At 38.8% G+C, this 13,194-nt stretch overlaps 1 protein-coding gene across 4 annotated transcripts in view; it reads left to right on the top strand.

Moving 5' to 3' along the window:
• The window catches only part of CHST9 (carbohydrate sulfotransferase 9), an 88,772-nt gene that overhangs the window by 4,897 nt on the left and 70,681 nt on the right, over nt 1–13,194 (top strand). For 3 of the 4 annotated variants that reach the window (XM_052704460.1, XM_052704459.1, XM_052704462.1), the window contains exon 3: nt 1,085–1,291. The exons of the other annotated variant lie outside the window; for it this stretch is intronic. In XM_052704460.1, the coding sequence (XP_052560420.1) occupies nt 1,192–1,291 (100 nt within the window). In that variant the 5' untranslated portion in view covers nt 1,085–1,191. The remainder of the gene's footprint in view (nt 1–1,084; nt 1,292–13,194) is intronic. 4 annotated transcript variants of the gene reach the window in all.

Here is a 13,194-nt window from a genome sequence, read left to right as displayed (position 1 = left end):
CAGAAAAATTGCATGTAAAGTGATATATACTTGGAGCTTTGATTTACTTTCTGCAGGCAAGTTTCTGCTTCACAAAGTACTGTATAATTTTAATGGCAGAATTGGAAGGAGAGAAAATACTCTGAAGTCATGAATGCTGTTTTGCTCTTTCTGAAATCCTTTGTCTCTAAGAAAACATAGTTAACTCTCTTTATTCAGCAGCCATTTTTAATGGGAGGCCCAGCCATTATAGATGTAAGAGTGCTGAGTTATTTAGAAATAAGAACTTTTCTTGTGGAATGCACTATACTCTAACATTTCAGAATAACTATTAAGTGCCCATATTTTATTTTTCTGTTTATTTGAATGTACATGTGCTTCAGTTCAGTTCTTTTAATATCTATTTCCAGTATTTTTTCAGTATCTCATCTTCATTTAGAAGCTCAAGCTTTTTCATTACGTTATTTGCTGTTTACAGCATACTTCTATCAGATATTTACATTACAAGAGTGTCCTATTGTGTTGCATTTCAATTTATTTTTACTTCCTGCTTTGCAGCCTAATTTTAACAACTGCTCTTGAGCTTCTAGTAACCTGCCTTCAAACAAAACATGTTCTGAATCAAGTTAATGAGTTGTTTCTGATATTCTGCAGTGCCTTCTATATTCTATTATAAACTGAGTTTATGGCCCTTTTGTATCAGGCATACAGGACTAGCTAAATTACTTCTTCTTGGCAAGATCATGTTTCCAATGAAGTTAAGGCAAGAATGAAGTGCCCAAGTCTTTTCCATGTCACGTAATATAGCTGGCTGAAAAGCTAAGCAATAAATTTCCCAGGCATCTCATCAGGGCATTAACTCCCTCCATTACAGCAGCGGATGATGATGAGCAGTGTGGAGGTGGGGTGGTGGCTGCAGGTACTGTAAGAATTCTGTTTGAATCCCATATGGGACAGAAATATTTTCAGGAACATCAACAAAAACCTACGTGTTGGAAATAATAGCTTGTAAGAGCTGCAGCTTGTATACAGTATGCTGTTTACAGAGTCTTTGGTGGAGAATAACATGTAACATAAGAACTGATTGCATCTGTTATTATTCCAGGTCAGAGTCTGGAGAAGGCACTGAAGAAGATGCAGGTACACTGAGGACTCAGAAAAAATGAGCCATGCATTTTTCTGAAAGCTGAGAAGTAGCCCTCTATTAGGGTCATGAAACTACGACAAGTCTTTGTGTCGCTACTGATGTTTGGAGTAGCTGGTCTACTCCTCTTCATGTATCTGCAGGCCTGGACTGAAGAACAGAATACAGGTACAGTAGGATTCTGGGTTGTGGATTTCTTGTGGTGGATTTTTTATTTGTTAGTTTTTGATAAAGTGATTGCATCCATGGCTTAAAAGGTGTTTGGGAAGTCCATTAAGTAACTGTGGAAAGTCAAAGAAGTCCCCCCTGTGTGGCAGTAGAATGACATTGACAGATTTGTTTTAATAAAATAAAATATTTCATACATACATGAGAAGAGGCCCCCTAGGAACCTAATCATATCTGTTTCATTTGCAAAAATAAGTGTTATGAAAGCATATTGTGTGTATTCAAAGCCAAGTCCACTTCTGAAATTTTGTTTGATGATTTTGTGGGTGTGTGCTTTTTATACATTTATGTTGTGTGGAAAAGTAGTACTCTAATGTGAACAAAAATGGTGACAACACTCATAAGGAATCATCCCATCCCAGTGTTGTTATTGCTAGAGACACTTAGATACTGGATTTGTGAACCTTTGTCATATGTCACATCAGTCATGTTGCAACTTCAGCTAAATGTGTATTGATACTGGCTCTGGGTTACGTTACTCAGTTGATTTTCTGTCAGCTTTCTCCTCAGCCCCTAGTACGTGCTCAGTTAATCTAAAGTAAGCACCCTGAAGTGTGTATGGGGTGGATATTTTTGTAACATCCTCATCACCCACTGTTTCACTTTGCCAATACGCCTCTTTTGTAGCACAATATGCCATGATACTTGTTTTTCTTTCTCCCTCCCTAAAAATATGGTCTGTTCCCAGCTAGTTAAAAAGTACTGCCTATTATGTCCTCTTGCCTCTGTTGCTTAACTTCTATTTCCCCTGTAAAAAATATTTCTTTAAAATATACTGATAATATTGTGAAGAGAGATGTTCATAGAACCACATTAGTCTTTTGGTTTCATTGATCAGTGTTTTTATTTGGCATGGGCTGGTAGGCTCTGGTAAGGTAATTCTGATTAGTTCAGGGAAGGATAGCTGAGGATTTCTAATGCGTTATTCCTGCAGTTACTTGATGTTGATTTTGAGTGTTTCAACAAAGTGCAGTGGTCACAATTTTGTTCGCTTTTAATGTTTCTGGGCTGATCATAAAACCATTAAATATACGGAGTTGGAGGGAATCCTCATAGATCATTGAGTCTGTGCAAGACCACCCAAAATTCAAACCCTATGTCTGAGAGCACTGTCCAAGCACTTAAACTCTGGCAGCTTGGTGCTGCGACTACTGCTCTCAGGAGCCTGTTCCGTGCCCACCACCCTGTTGGTGAAGAATTTTTTTCGAACCCCCATTCTAAACCTCCCCTGACACAGCTCCATGCCATTTCTTTGGGTCCAATAGCTGTCACATGAGAGCAGAGCTGCCCCTCCATTCCCCTCGTGAGGAGCAGCAGGTTGCCAAGAGGCTTCTCCTCAGCCTCCTCTTCTCCAGGCTGAACAAAAAAGCCTCCGCTTGTCTTGCCCTCCAGGCCCTTCAGCATCTTTGTGCCTTCCTTCAGATGTTCTCTAATAGTTTTTGTCCTTATATTTGACATGCTGACTTGTACCCAGTGCTTGAGGTGAGGCCACGCAGCACAGAGCAGAACAATGTTTCCCCTCACTCACTTGCATTGCTGAGCCTAATGCACCTCGAGATGTGGTTGGCACTTTGGGCTACTAGGGCACACTGCTAACCTGGGCTCAGCTTGCCATCAGCCAGAACTCCTAAATCCTGTTCCATACGAATGCTAACCAACCTCTCATCCCCCAGTCTGTATGTAAATCCAGGATTGCCATGTCCGAGGTATAGAATCCAGCACTTGCTCTTACTGAACTTCATGCAGTTGGTGATTGCCCAACCCCTAAATCTGTCAAGTGCAGGGCCTCACTACTCTAAGGAGAGTCTACATCTCCCAGTTCAGTATTATCCACAAACTTACTTATTACGCATGTTAGTCCTGTGTCAAAGTCATTGATGAAAACATTAAAGAGATCTGGCCCCAGAAAACAACCCTGTGAATCCCACTAATGTATTTACAAGCGTATTTTAACAAAACTGTTAGTAGTATAGGATCCATTTGGAAAGGCTCCCATGTAATCAAGTGTTGACAAGAGTGTATTGACAGAAGCAGATCTTACACAGTGAGTCTTCCTTGAAAAATCTGTGTTGTTCTTGAGAATGTTAATGGCAGACATCTTTGCTTTCAAGGTAGTTCAGGAATGTAGATGATGTCTGTAGATTATTGATTTATTTACTTGCTGACATTCTTTACATTCCTTCCATCCTTTGTCCTGTAGTTAACCTTTCTTTCTGTGCTGTGCTCACTATTACTATTTCTGTTCTCCTCCTGCACAAACTCACTTTCCTTTTCTCTGTATGTATGACTGTTAAGAAGTAATAGGAAAAAATAAAGGGCAAATTGGAAGATACTGTGTTCTTTGGGGCAAACAGATGCTTTCTTTGAGAATTTTCTCATTGATTATATTGCCATAATTTTCATAGAGAGTCTTTTTCTTGTTTTCACATGGAAATTATGTATGTATGTGTTTCAATAATAAAATAGGAACTATCAGAAAATAACACAATCATTCACGAGCTTAAAATATGATTGCAGTTTTGTACCCTTTTGTGTCAATGGACTCTTGTTCTGACAGCACTTCATCAGAATCCAAACAATGAATTTTGGCATTCTTTGCAGTAGACAGGTCAAGCACATCAGAAAGTACATGAAAAAAAAAAAGTCATTCTTTGGTGTCTAGTCTTGGTTGTTTCTCTTCTAATTTAGAATGTAGAGAACTATTCTGTTTTATTTCAAACACCTGTACCTCTTCTAAGTATTCTACAGCACAATTCTCTAATGATTTTCTCCTCCTTTCCTTGGTTGCTTAAATTTGCTATGAAATGAAATGTATTTCTGTATTCACATTATGCCTTGGTTTATGGCACTTTCCACTCTTTTCTGCTGTGTTTTCCATACTGACAAACATTTTTTTTGTGATCTGTGGCATTTTTGGGGATGAGCTGTCTGGAGAAGCACAAATTGACAAGTATCTATATAAGGATTTTATATTGTCTTTTAACTGTGTCACTAGTTGCACAGCTGTAAGATAGCTAGACTTTTAATCTGCAACTATTTGATTTGATATTCTACTGAGAAATGAAAAATGTTCCTTGTGCTTCTTGGTTGCTATGCCATGAGTCTGTAAAGACTAATTTTTGTTGTAATTGGAACTGTTTTCCACTTCTGTGGTGCCCTGCTCAAGACAGATAACTATCGTGTTTGCGTTTGGTTGGTGAAGCAGAAAGTAGTTAAGGTTTGACTCAGCACAGGAATGCCATGTCTTCCGCTCCCTCCTGCAATGCTTGTGCTCCTCAGGTTAATTCTAATCATGGTTGTCATCTCTATCCCTTTAAAAAAAAAAAAGAAAAAAAAAATCATTCTGAAAAGCAGCTCCTAGCTCTATAATGGTCCTTTCTGGCTTTTTAGAGAGACATTAGCGAACTGTGATAAGAGATGAGTATCTTAGTTTGTCTTTGTGCATGGAGTGTGTAGAGACAGGATGATAAATCCATACTTGGATGTCAGAGCCCATTCTGCTGGTTGTCATCAGTTCACCTCCTTGCATGGTAGGAAACAGACATGTCAAGGGCAACTGGGGATATGGGCATCTACACCTACATATTTTACCAGGCTAACATCACTGACATCAATATTGATAGTGTAAAATGTACTTGTGTGTTCTGCCTACAACATAAATGCAAATATTTATTTATGTATGTTCATAGTCAGAAATGAAATCAACTAAGTGCTACTGATTTACTGGATAGTTCTCTATACTGTTTTATGCTCTTCACTAGGGGCATTAAATACTGTGTCACTGATATATATATATATTTTTTTTTTTTAAAAAAAAGCTACTATTTGTTCCATGCTTAATAATTTCTGGCTGTGTAATCTCAAACTGGGGAAGCAAACTAATGGGTCTTCCAGAACTGAGGTAGAGTTTTATATTATGAATCTCTTCAATTAAGACATGTGAGTGTGCATAGGACACTTGTGTTTTAACCCAGCTATGTTATAGATGTGAATATACTTTCAAGATAGGTTTCTCGTATTGTACTTTGAAGGCTTATGTTTTTGGAGGCTCGTATGATTTACTGTGATTGGTAGTACAAAATTATCATTGAATATTTTTGTGAGTAGACTTATGTGATGAGTGCTTTGTTTTCTTTCTTTTTCCAGTAAATGTATTGGAATTCATTGTTGTGGAGTGTGCTTATTAACTTCATGCTTATCTGGAACTATTTCAGTGTTTCATGAGGTGCAGTATGACTGCTAACTCATCTGGAGAAATGCTGTGCTGTCCTTATCACTCCTGAGGGTAGGAAAGTCTGCCTCTTCTTTTTCTCAGCAGCTGTTTTGCCTTAGAATGTTGGTTTACTTGTACATGCTTTCTTTTTCCTTTGCAGGGCATAAGTGTCACTACATTTCTTTTGAATTTGCCTACAATTTTTTGCAGTACTATATGAGTGACTAGGCAGTTTTCAGCAGCCTGCTTACTTTTCTGACACTGGAACATTTTGCCCTTTGAGCTGCTGAGTAGGCTTATCACTCTGACTGCATTCCCATTCCTTAGGCTGATGCATTTATTTCTATGAAGAATTTGAAGAAGCTTTACTCAAATTGTCATTAACAATCTCATTCTAAGAAAAATTTGACATCTGATAAAACAGCATGAATTGTGTCACTTCAGTCTGCTCTTGGTAGCTATCCAGACTGTATCTGTGCTACTCAGCATGAAAGTGAGCTTTTTTTTCCTTGCTTTCCTTCCTAGCCTTGGTAGCTCAAGATCTCTTGGGTCATTTGGTAACTCATTGAGATACTTTGAGTCTACGAAATTTCTTCCATGTCTTTGACATACTAAGTAGCAGTTGTGTGTGTGTGTGTGTGAATGTGTGCAATACATGGTACCATTTAGTCTTTGTGCAGCTGATTTTTTTTTTAATCTTTTTATTTAAACTTCACCCAAATGGAACAAGATTATGGCTTAAAGGATAGTTCATATGTAATGACTTACAGAGACAAACATTTACAGAAAAATTGAATTGGAGAGTCTGACTGTAAATGAGAAAGTGCTCAATAACCGGTATTAATCATGGATAATCTAGTTGGTTTAGTACCTTTCAAATATTTGTTGTAGAAACCTTGGGTAGTTTGCATGAGACATTAACAGCAGGAGAATGTCACCAGTATGACAAAGCAAATTTTCCTTGTTTACAGTGCTTAGCGATCAGTGAGACAGCATGTGTTCAGTATTTACCCTTCTCAGTAGAATATACTGTCTTCTGTACATATTTTCCTCATTACTGGCTTGAAGAAAAAAATAAGAATGATTGATTAGGATCAGTAAATGCTGGTTGGTGAATGATTTTATTGTTCTTGAAGTTTATCATAAGAAAGTGGGAAGAGAGGAGCTGGGGAGCTACGGGCTGGTGAGCCTCGCTTCTGCACCTAGAATGATCCAGGAATACATCCTCCTGGAAGGCGTGTTAAAGTGCATGAAGGACAAGTGGGTTATCCAAGACAGGCTGGCTTCACCAAGAGAAGGTTGTACCTGACCAAGCTGGTGGCTGTGATGGTATCAGTGGATAAAAGGCAAGCAGCTGATGTCATCTACTTGGACTTCTGCAGGGTCAGGTCTTTGACATGGACCCTCACCACATCCTTCAATTGAGAAACTGGAGAGAGATGGATTTGAAAGATAGACCATTTGGTGGATAAGGAATTGATTAGATGGTCACAGTGAGGAGGTTATGGTCCATGTCACCAGGTGGTGTCCACCAGGTGTCTGTCTTGGGGCAGGTACTCTAACATCTTCACTGACAACATAGTTGATGAGATTCAGTGCATCCTCAGCAACTTTGCTGATGGCACCAAGCTGAGTGGTACAACTGATACAGCAGAAGGACCTTGATAAACTTGAAATGTAGGCCCTTGTGAACCTAATGAGGTTCAGCAAAGCAAAGGGCAAGGTTTTGCACTTGGGTCGGGGTAATTCCAGACATATACAGACTGGGAGAAGAACTTTGTGAGAGTAGCCCTGCTGACGAGGACTAAAGGGTCCTGGTACATGGAAAAAATTAACATGAGCCATCAGTGTGCTTGTATGCTGAAAGGCCAATGGTATCCTAGGTTTTATTAGAAGATGAATGGCCAGCAGGATGAGGGAGGGGATTGTCCATCTTTACTCTGCCTGCATGAGGCCCTGTCTGGAGTGCTGCACCTGGGTCTGGGGCCCCCAGCAGGAAGGATGAGCCTTTGGAGAGGGTTCAGAGGAGAGCCATGAAGATGATCAGAAGGCTAGAGCACCTCTCCTATAAAGACAGGATGAAGGAGAGAGGGCTTGTCCTGTTTGGAGAAGAGAAGGCTGTGGGTAGACCTTATTATGACCTTTCTGTATTTAAAGGGAGCTTATAAGCATGACAACTTTTTTCACATGAGTATATAGTAATAGGACAAGGAAAAATGGTTTTAATGTAAAGCAGAGAAGATTTAAATTAGATATTGGGGGAAGTTTTTCACCGAGAGGGAAGTGAGCTGCTGGAACAGGCTGCCCAGAGAGATTTTGGATGCCTCATCTCTGGAGGTGTTTAAAACCAGGGGCCTAGGCAACCTGATCTAGTACTTGATCTAGTGATTGGCAATCCTGCTTATGGCATGGTGTGTAGGAACCTGATGATCCTTGAGATCCCTTCCAACCCAAACTGTTATATGATTCTGATACTATGATAAGTCCAGAAATAAAACCAACCCCAAAACTCTGAAGTGCATTCTTTTCTATAGAAAGCCAGCGTCAGAGAGAAAATCAGCTTAAAGGCTCTAAGACTGTAAATATTCATTAATTAAGGATTGCAGAATATGCTGTATTTAAAGTGTTACTCCCTATAAAGATAACGTTATTTTCAGGCACTCATCAGCTTAACTTCATAGAGGGTAAAATATCAGGCACATCGTTTAGTATGGATTTTGACTGATTTGATCCTGATTTAGTGAAGATGTGCAGTAGCAACCTTCCTGGCAGCAAGAGGGTATAGTGTTTTTCAGCTTGGGAAATATGATCTGTTTCAGTTGGTCTTTAAGAACTTTTACTCCTTCCAGTACAACTCATATCAACTAAAAATGATTTTTCTTCACCATACTTTCCCCATCATAACAAAGTCCAAGACCGTCATTGATATCTAGCAAAACTGTGTGATACCTGGAAGCAAATAGAATTTGTCCCTCACTGCTTTGTTGTTTCAGATGATTTTGTGTCGATTTTGACCATGCAGCTTTCCATAGCACAATCCTGGCTGAAATCCACAGTGAATCACAGCTCTAGCAAATTCAGGCTGAATGAGCACAGTTGTCTCTTAATCCTCTAGTTTCCTATGAGCCCACATCTGTATGGGACAATGACACGACAGTTATCAACACTGCTGGGAGATGGTAGAAGTTAGTGTAGGGATAGGGAAAAAACTCCCTGTCATTTTGTTCCTGTTTAAAAAAAAGAAAAAAAAAAAAAAAAGAAAAAAGTGCTTTCTTGTATGGATGAGTATAACTCTGTGCCTTATTTGCTGATATTTCTAATGGCACATAAAGTGAAATTCACCATTCCCAGAAGATCTCAACCCTAACCTTTCTTCTTGTAGCTAAGCATTGTCACTCTGTGCCCAGCTATGATGTTGCCCAGCTAATCAACCAGCAAGTTTGATTCTTTTGAATTCCGATGGGCCAGTTGAATGTAAGTGGTGGCTTAAGAAAAATTCAGAGGGATCTTCAGGCTTTTTCTTGGTTCTGGGATTAAATGTTGCATTAATTTTTTGCTTTCAAAACTTGCTTTAGTGGGCCAGAGACAATTGTTTCATCTGTTTGCGTTTTTTCCCCCCCTAATCTGAGTAGTCAAACATCAGTCTGGTGCCTCAGATCTGGCATTTCATCTTGCTAGGGGTACTGTGACTTGTTTACTTCTCTCATTACCCAGTTGTTCTTTGGTGCCTTGGAACTTGGCCCCCAGAGGTGATTCTGAAGTTTTTCCTAGCAATTTTGTCTTTCCTTTGAGTGCTAACATAATTAGAATACTTTGGATTTTGCATGTGGTTTCTGATGTCTTACCTATTGCTTTAATTTTTATGTGTATGTGTAAAGGAATCCATGGGTTTAGGAAAATGAGTTTCTTCCTGACAAATGGAGATAGCAAGGGGAAATACTTGTCTCTTGGCAAAGACTTTCATTGCTTTAAAATGTAATGGATGTTGGCCTAATAGCCACAAAATTTGACATGCACCTCAGGGGACTGCTTCTGCATGTCATGGACACTGAGAAACATACAGAAATGTAACTAAAGATAGCAGCCTGAGGTTAACAATAATCGGAATCATTATTAAATTTTGCCATGAGAAAATGCCAGGTGAAAGAAGAGGAGGTGTTAATTGATTTCATACTTAATGCGATCGGAATGGACCAGGTCATTTCAATGCCAATTAGAATTTAGCAATAGGATAACTCTTACAGCTGTATGTGTGTAAGGGCATAGATGAATAAGCAGTTAAGGATTTATAATACTTCCTACTGCACATGAATTACAATCTCAATTTAGTTTTCTCAGCTTGTACTTTGAAACAGCTCAAATGAACTGGGATTATCTGGAGTCATGCAGTTTTGAGCCCTAGGTATGTGCTTATAACTTCTTGGTAAATTCACGATGAAAAAGGGGGCTTGGGAGCTCTTGCTTTTGATGATGATCAGCCAGGGAGATCTGGTGCACAAACTGTGTTCACTGCAGCTGGAAGCATTCATGTGTATTAAGTGGAAAAAAGGAAATATCAGCGTCTGATCACCATTGATCCATAAAATACTTTGGTTAGGGAAAGAAAATGCATTTAATGGAAAATAGTAAATATTGTGTACAAAGACAGTTTTATCTTTTGACTTATGGTTGTATTTGATATTCTTGCTTAAACTTTGAAGAGGAGCAGACAGACACAAGGAAGAAGCACAATTGTTCTGGAATGCTTTGTTGCCAAAGCCTTAGTTTTTGTCATTCCTACTCACACATAACTGCTGACCATTTTCAGACACGGTTCTGCCTGGGCTGGCAGCCTGAGTGTGAACAAGGGTATCGCTTTGTTGGGTTAGGGTGGAGACTTTGGGTCTCCTGTTAGGGGAACTGCTTGCTGTGGCACATGAGTGGTGTTCTCCCTGCATAGCTGTGAGTCACAGTGTGATTCCCACTATCCTCAACTGTGTGGGAAGCCAGCTTCTTTTGACAGCCTTTCAGGAAGGCTGAAAATAGAGCGCCGTGTGTAATGCAAGCAGTGTGGGAGGGTCAGCTACTCTGCAGGAAGAGGCACAATATCGGGTCTATGTTCTGGAGAGAGACACAGTGCAGTGCGGTGGAGCTCTTGGTGGTGGGGACTGACTGGGAAAGGCTATTTGCCTTGTAGATGGCTTTCAGGGCAATGGTGGAGTAAGAAAAGCTGGGACTCTTAATTAAAGGATGGCTGTTTGGTGGAAGTAAGTAAAAACTCCCACAGCCAATATCCTAGAGCCCTGTTGCTTCCCAAATTTCTTCCTGACCTTGGCCTCATTATGGTAGCAACTGTAAGAGAAACTTTATTAAAGTGAAATCAATAGAATTTCACTTTTTGCTACATTAATCTAAACAAAGTGATTTTATTATTCCTAAGGGAGAGGAGAACAACGCACTTAATGACATAGTACGGGGAACCTTGTGTTGCAAAAATATTATATTTATGGGAAACATTTCAGTATATTAAAGAAATACAGTACACTTCTCAAATGAAGCATGGCAAGGTACGTGAAGAAAATACAGATTGATGCATTAGTTTTATTTTTGTTTATCGTTGTTTCTGGCTCCTTATTGTTCTTTAAAGACTTGCTGATGCACAATATGCTCTCTCCTCTACTGAGAACTAATGGCTTACGAACTGTTGACATTAGTCATGACACTTGAATTGTGTGTAAAAATGCAGTCTGGTAGTTCCACCATATCCTGCGCATAATTCATTAAATGTCATTGTCTTAAGATGATTCTGTAATTGTGGTCAGGAATTATGATGCATTTACCAGGAAGTGCTGCTCCTCTGTTCTTGATGTAGGGTCAAAGAACTGAGACTCTCCATGAACTTATGCTTGATTTATAAGCCACTTAGACACACTCAAGCTGAGTAGCTCTGCGGAACAGTTCTTAACAAAAGCAAGAGAAAGTAGTTTTCCTTAAAAACTGAATTTTCCTTAGAAGTTTCTCAAGATGTCTGACCTTTTCTGCCTACCAGCAGTGTTCTAAGAGATTACTGAGTGTGCAAAAATACTGGTGCTGGAGAAGAAACAATTGTCATATTATGTGATGGTTGGGTGAAGAGGTGGGGAAGAGGGGGGAGAGGAGGAGGGGAAGACAGGCAGGTTGGCAGAGAGACCAGAATTTAATTCTAGGCTTTTTTTAACTGTTCCTTTGGGAACTGCTGAATAATTGATGCAGTAATACAAGTCTATTTGATATGAACAGAGTCCTAAAAATCACTAAAGAAATTACTTGTAGGAGTAAATTCATTAGAATGAGAGTTTGCTGACTGGCTCCCAATTAAGTGATATCCAATGATGTACAAAAACATTTAGTTTATATTTTGTTGCAACAATTTTTTTTCCTTTTTCTTTCTATTTGATCTTATTGTTGGTTTTGAAAATGAGGTAAGTGTTTCAATCACTGTTTTTGCTCCCGACTTTCATGTTAATTTCATTGCTGAGGTGAAAGGGATTGCACAAAGTGTATGCGAAATGTAAAAATGATATGGACAGTATCTTGTTTTTATTTGCCTTGCTCTTGCAGATGGCAAAATTAATTTTGCCCTATTTTTCTTTCCTAATTTTGCACTTCAGTGTGTCTGTTTTGAAGATGAACAGGCAGATGAGACTGAGCTTATGAAGGCTTAAGTAGTTGCAGTGAAGTATAAATACTTCACGATTTATTTAACCTTTGAGCAGAAATTCCTTTCTGGTAGAATTAATCTGCAAATAGCTGAGGTGTGCTACCTCTTAAGTTATGATTGATCATGCAGTATAATGAAGCTCCATTGGCATCAGGTTTAGGACTGATGTATATATAAATATAGCACAGATAAAGCTGCCAGATGCTGTGACTGATGGGTTGGTTCAAGGTACTCCAGGCAAGTCAAGTCATCCTTGTCTCTCCAGCTATCAAGTGCCACACACTGTGTGGCTGGCATTAATATACTGTAAATAAAACTTTTTATATTACAGTTTATATTACAGTTGGAAGTCAAATTAAAACAAAAACAAAAACCTGTTCTATAATGGTCAAGCTGCAAAAGTTTGCCTTTCTGGAATGCTAGAAGTTTATCTTAGTATTTAAAGTGTAGTAATCCGTGTAGGCTGGTATCCACATAAGACATTCCTATTAATTACTAGGGCAGCCGTTTGTTCTGAAACTTTTGTTATCCTTTCATCATTGTTTTCTTTCTGTAGACTAGGTATTTCCTTTGGATAAGATGACTCAGAATATCTAACTCCAGAGCTGCAGGAATATCTCTTCTCCCTTACCTTTTCTTTCAAGATTGTCTTACCATCTTCTGCTGGCTTTGTGTATCCCAAGAAAGAAGAATAAGAACCTACAAGGACCAAATATTCTTAGAAAAAAAAGATCAAAAAAGAATTGCTCATCTTGTTCGATAATTTTATTTGCTATTTTATATATTGTTATTTGTTAGCAAATATGTCAAATTAAAATTTTTATTTTCTTTTACCATACATGGTAAAGAATAAGAAAAATGAGAGACTTCAAAAATGGCAGAGAAAAAAAATAAGAATGGTTTCTTACTCTTCAATGATTGGAAATGAGGGCAGGCCAGGTAATATGGTTG

Source organism: Tympanuchus pallidicinctus, unplaced genomic scaffold (genome assembly GCF_026119805.1).
Source record: "Tympanuchus pallidicinctus isolate F22 unplaced genomic scaffold, pur_lepc_1.0 scaffold5, whole genome shotgun sequence".
NCBI lineage: Eukaryota > Metazoa > Chordata > Aves > Galliformes > Phasianidae > Tympanuchus > Tympanuchus pallidicinctus.
Note: the sequence above shows the minus strand (reverse complement) of the source record. Positions and strands in the feature narration are given on the sequence as shown.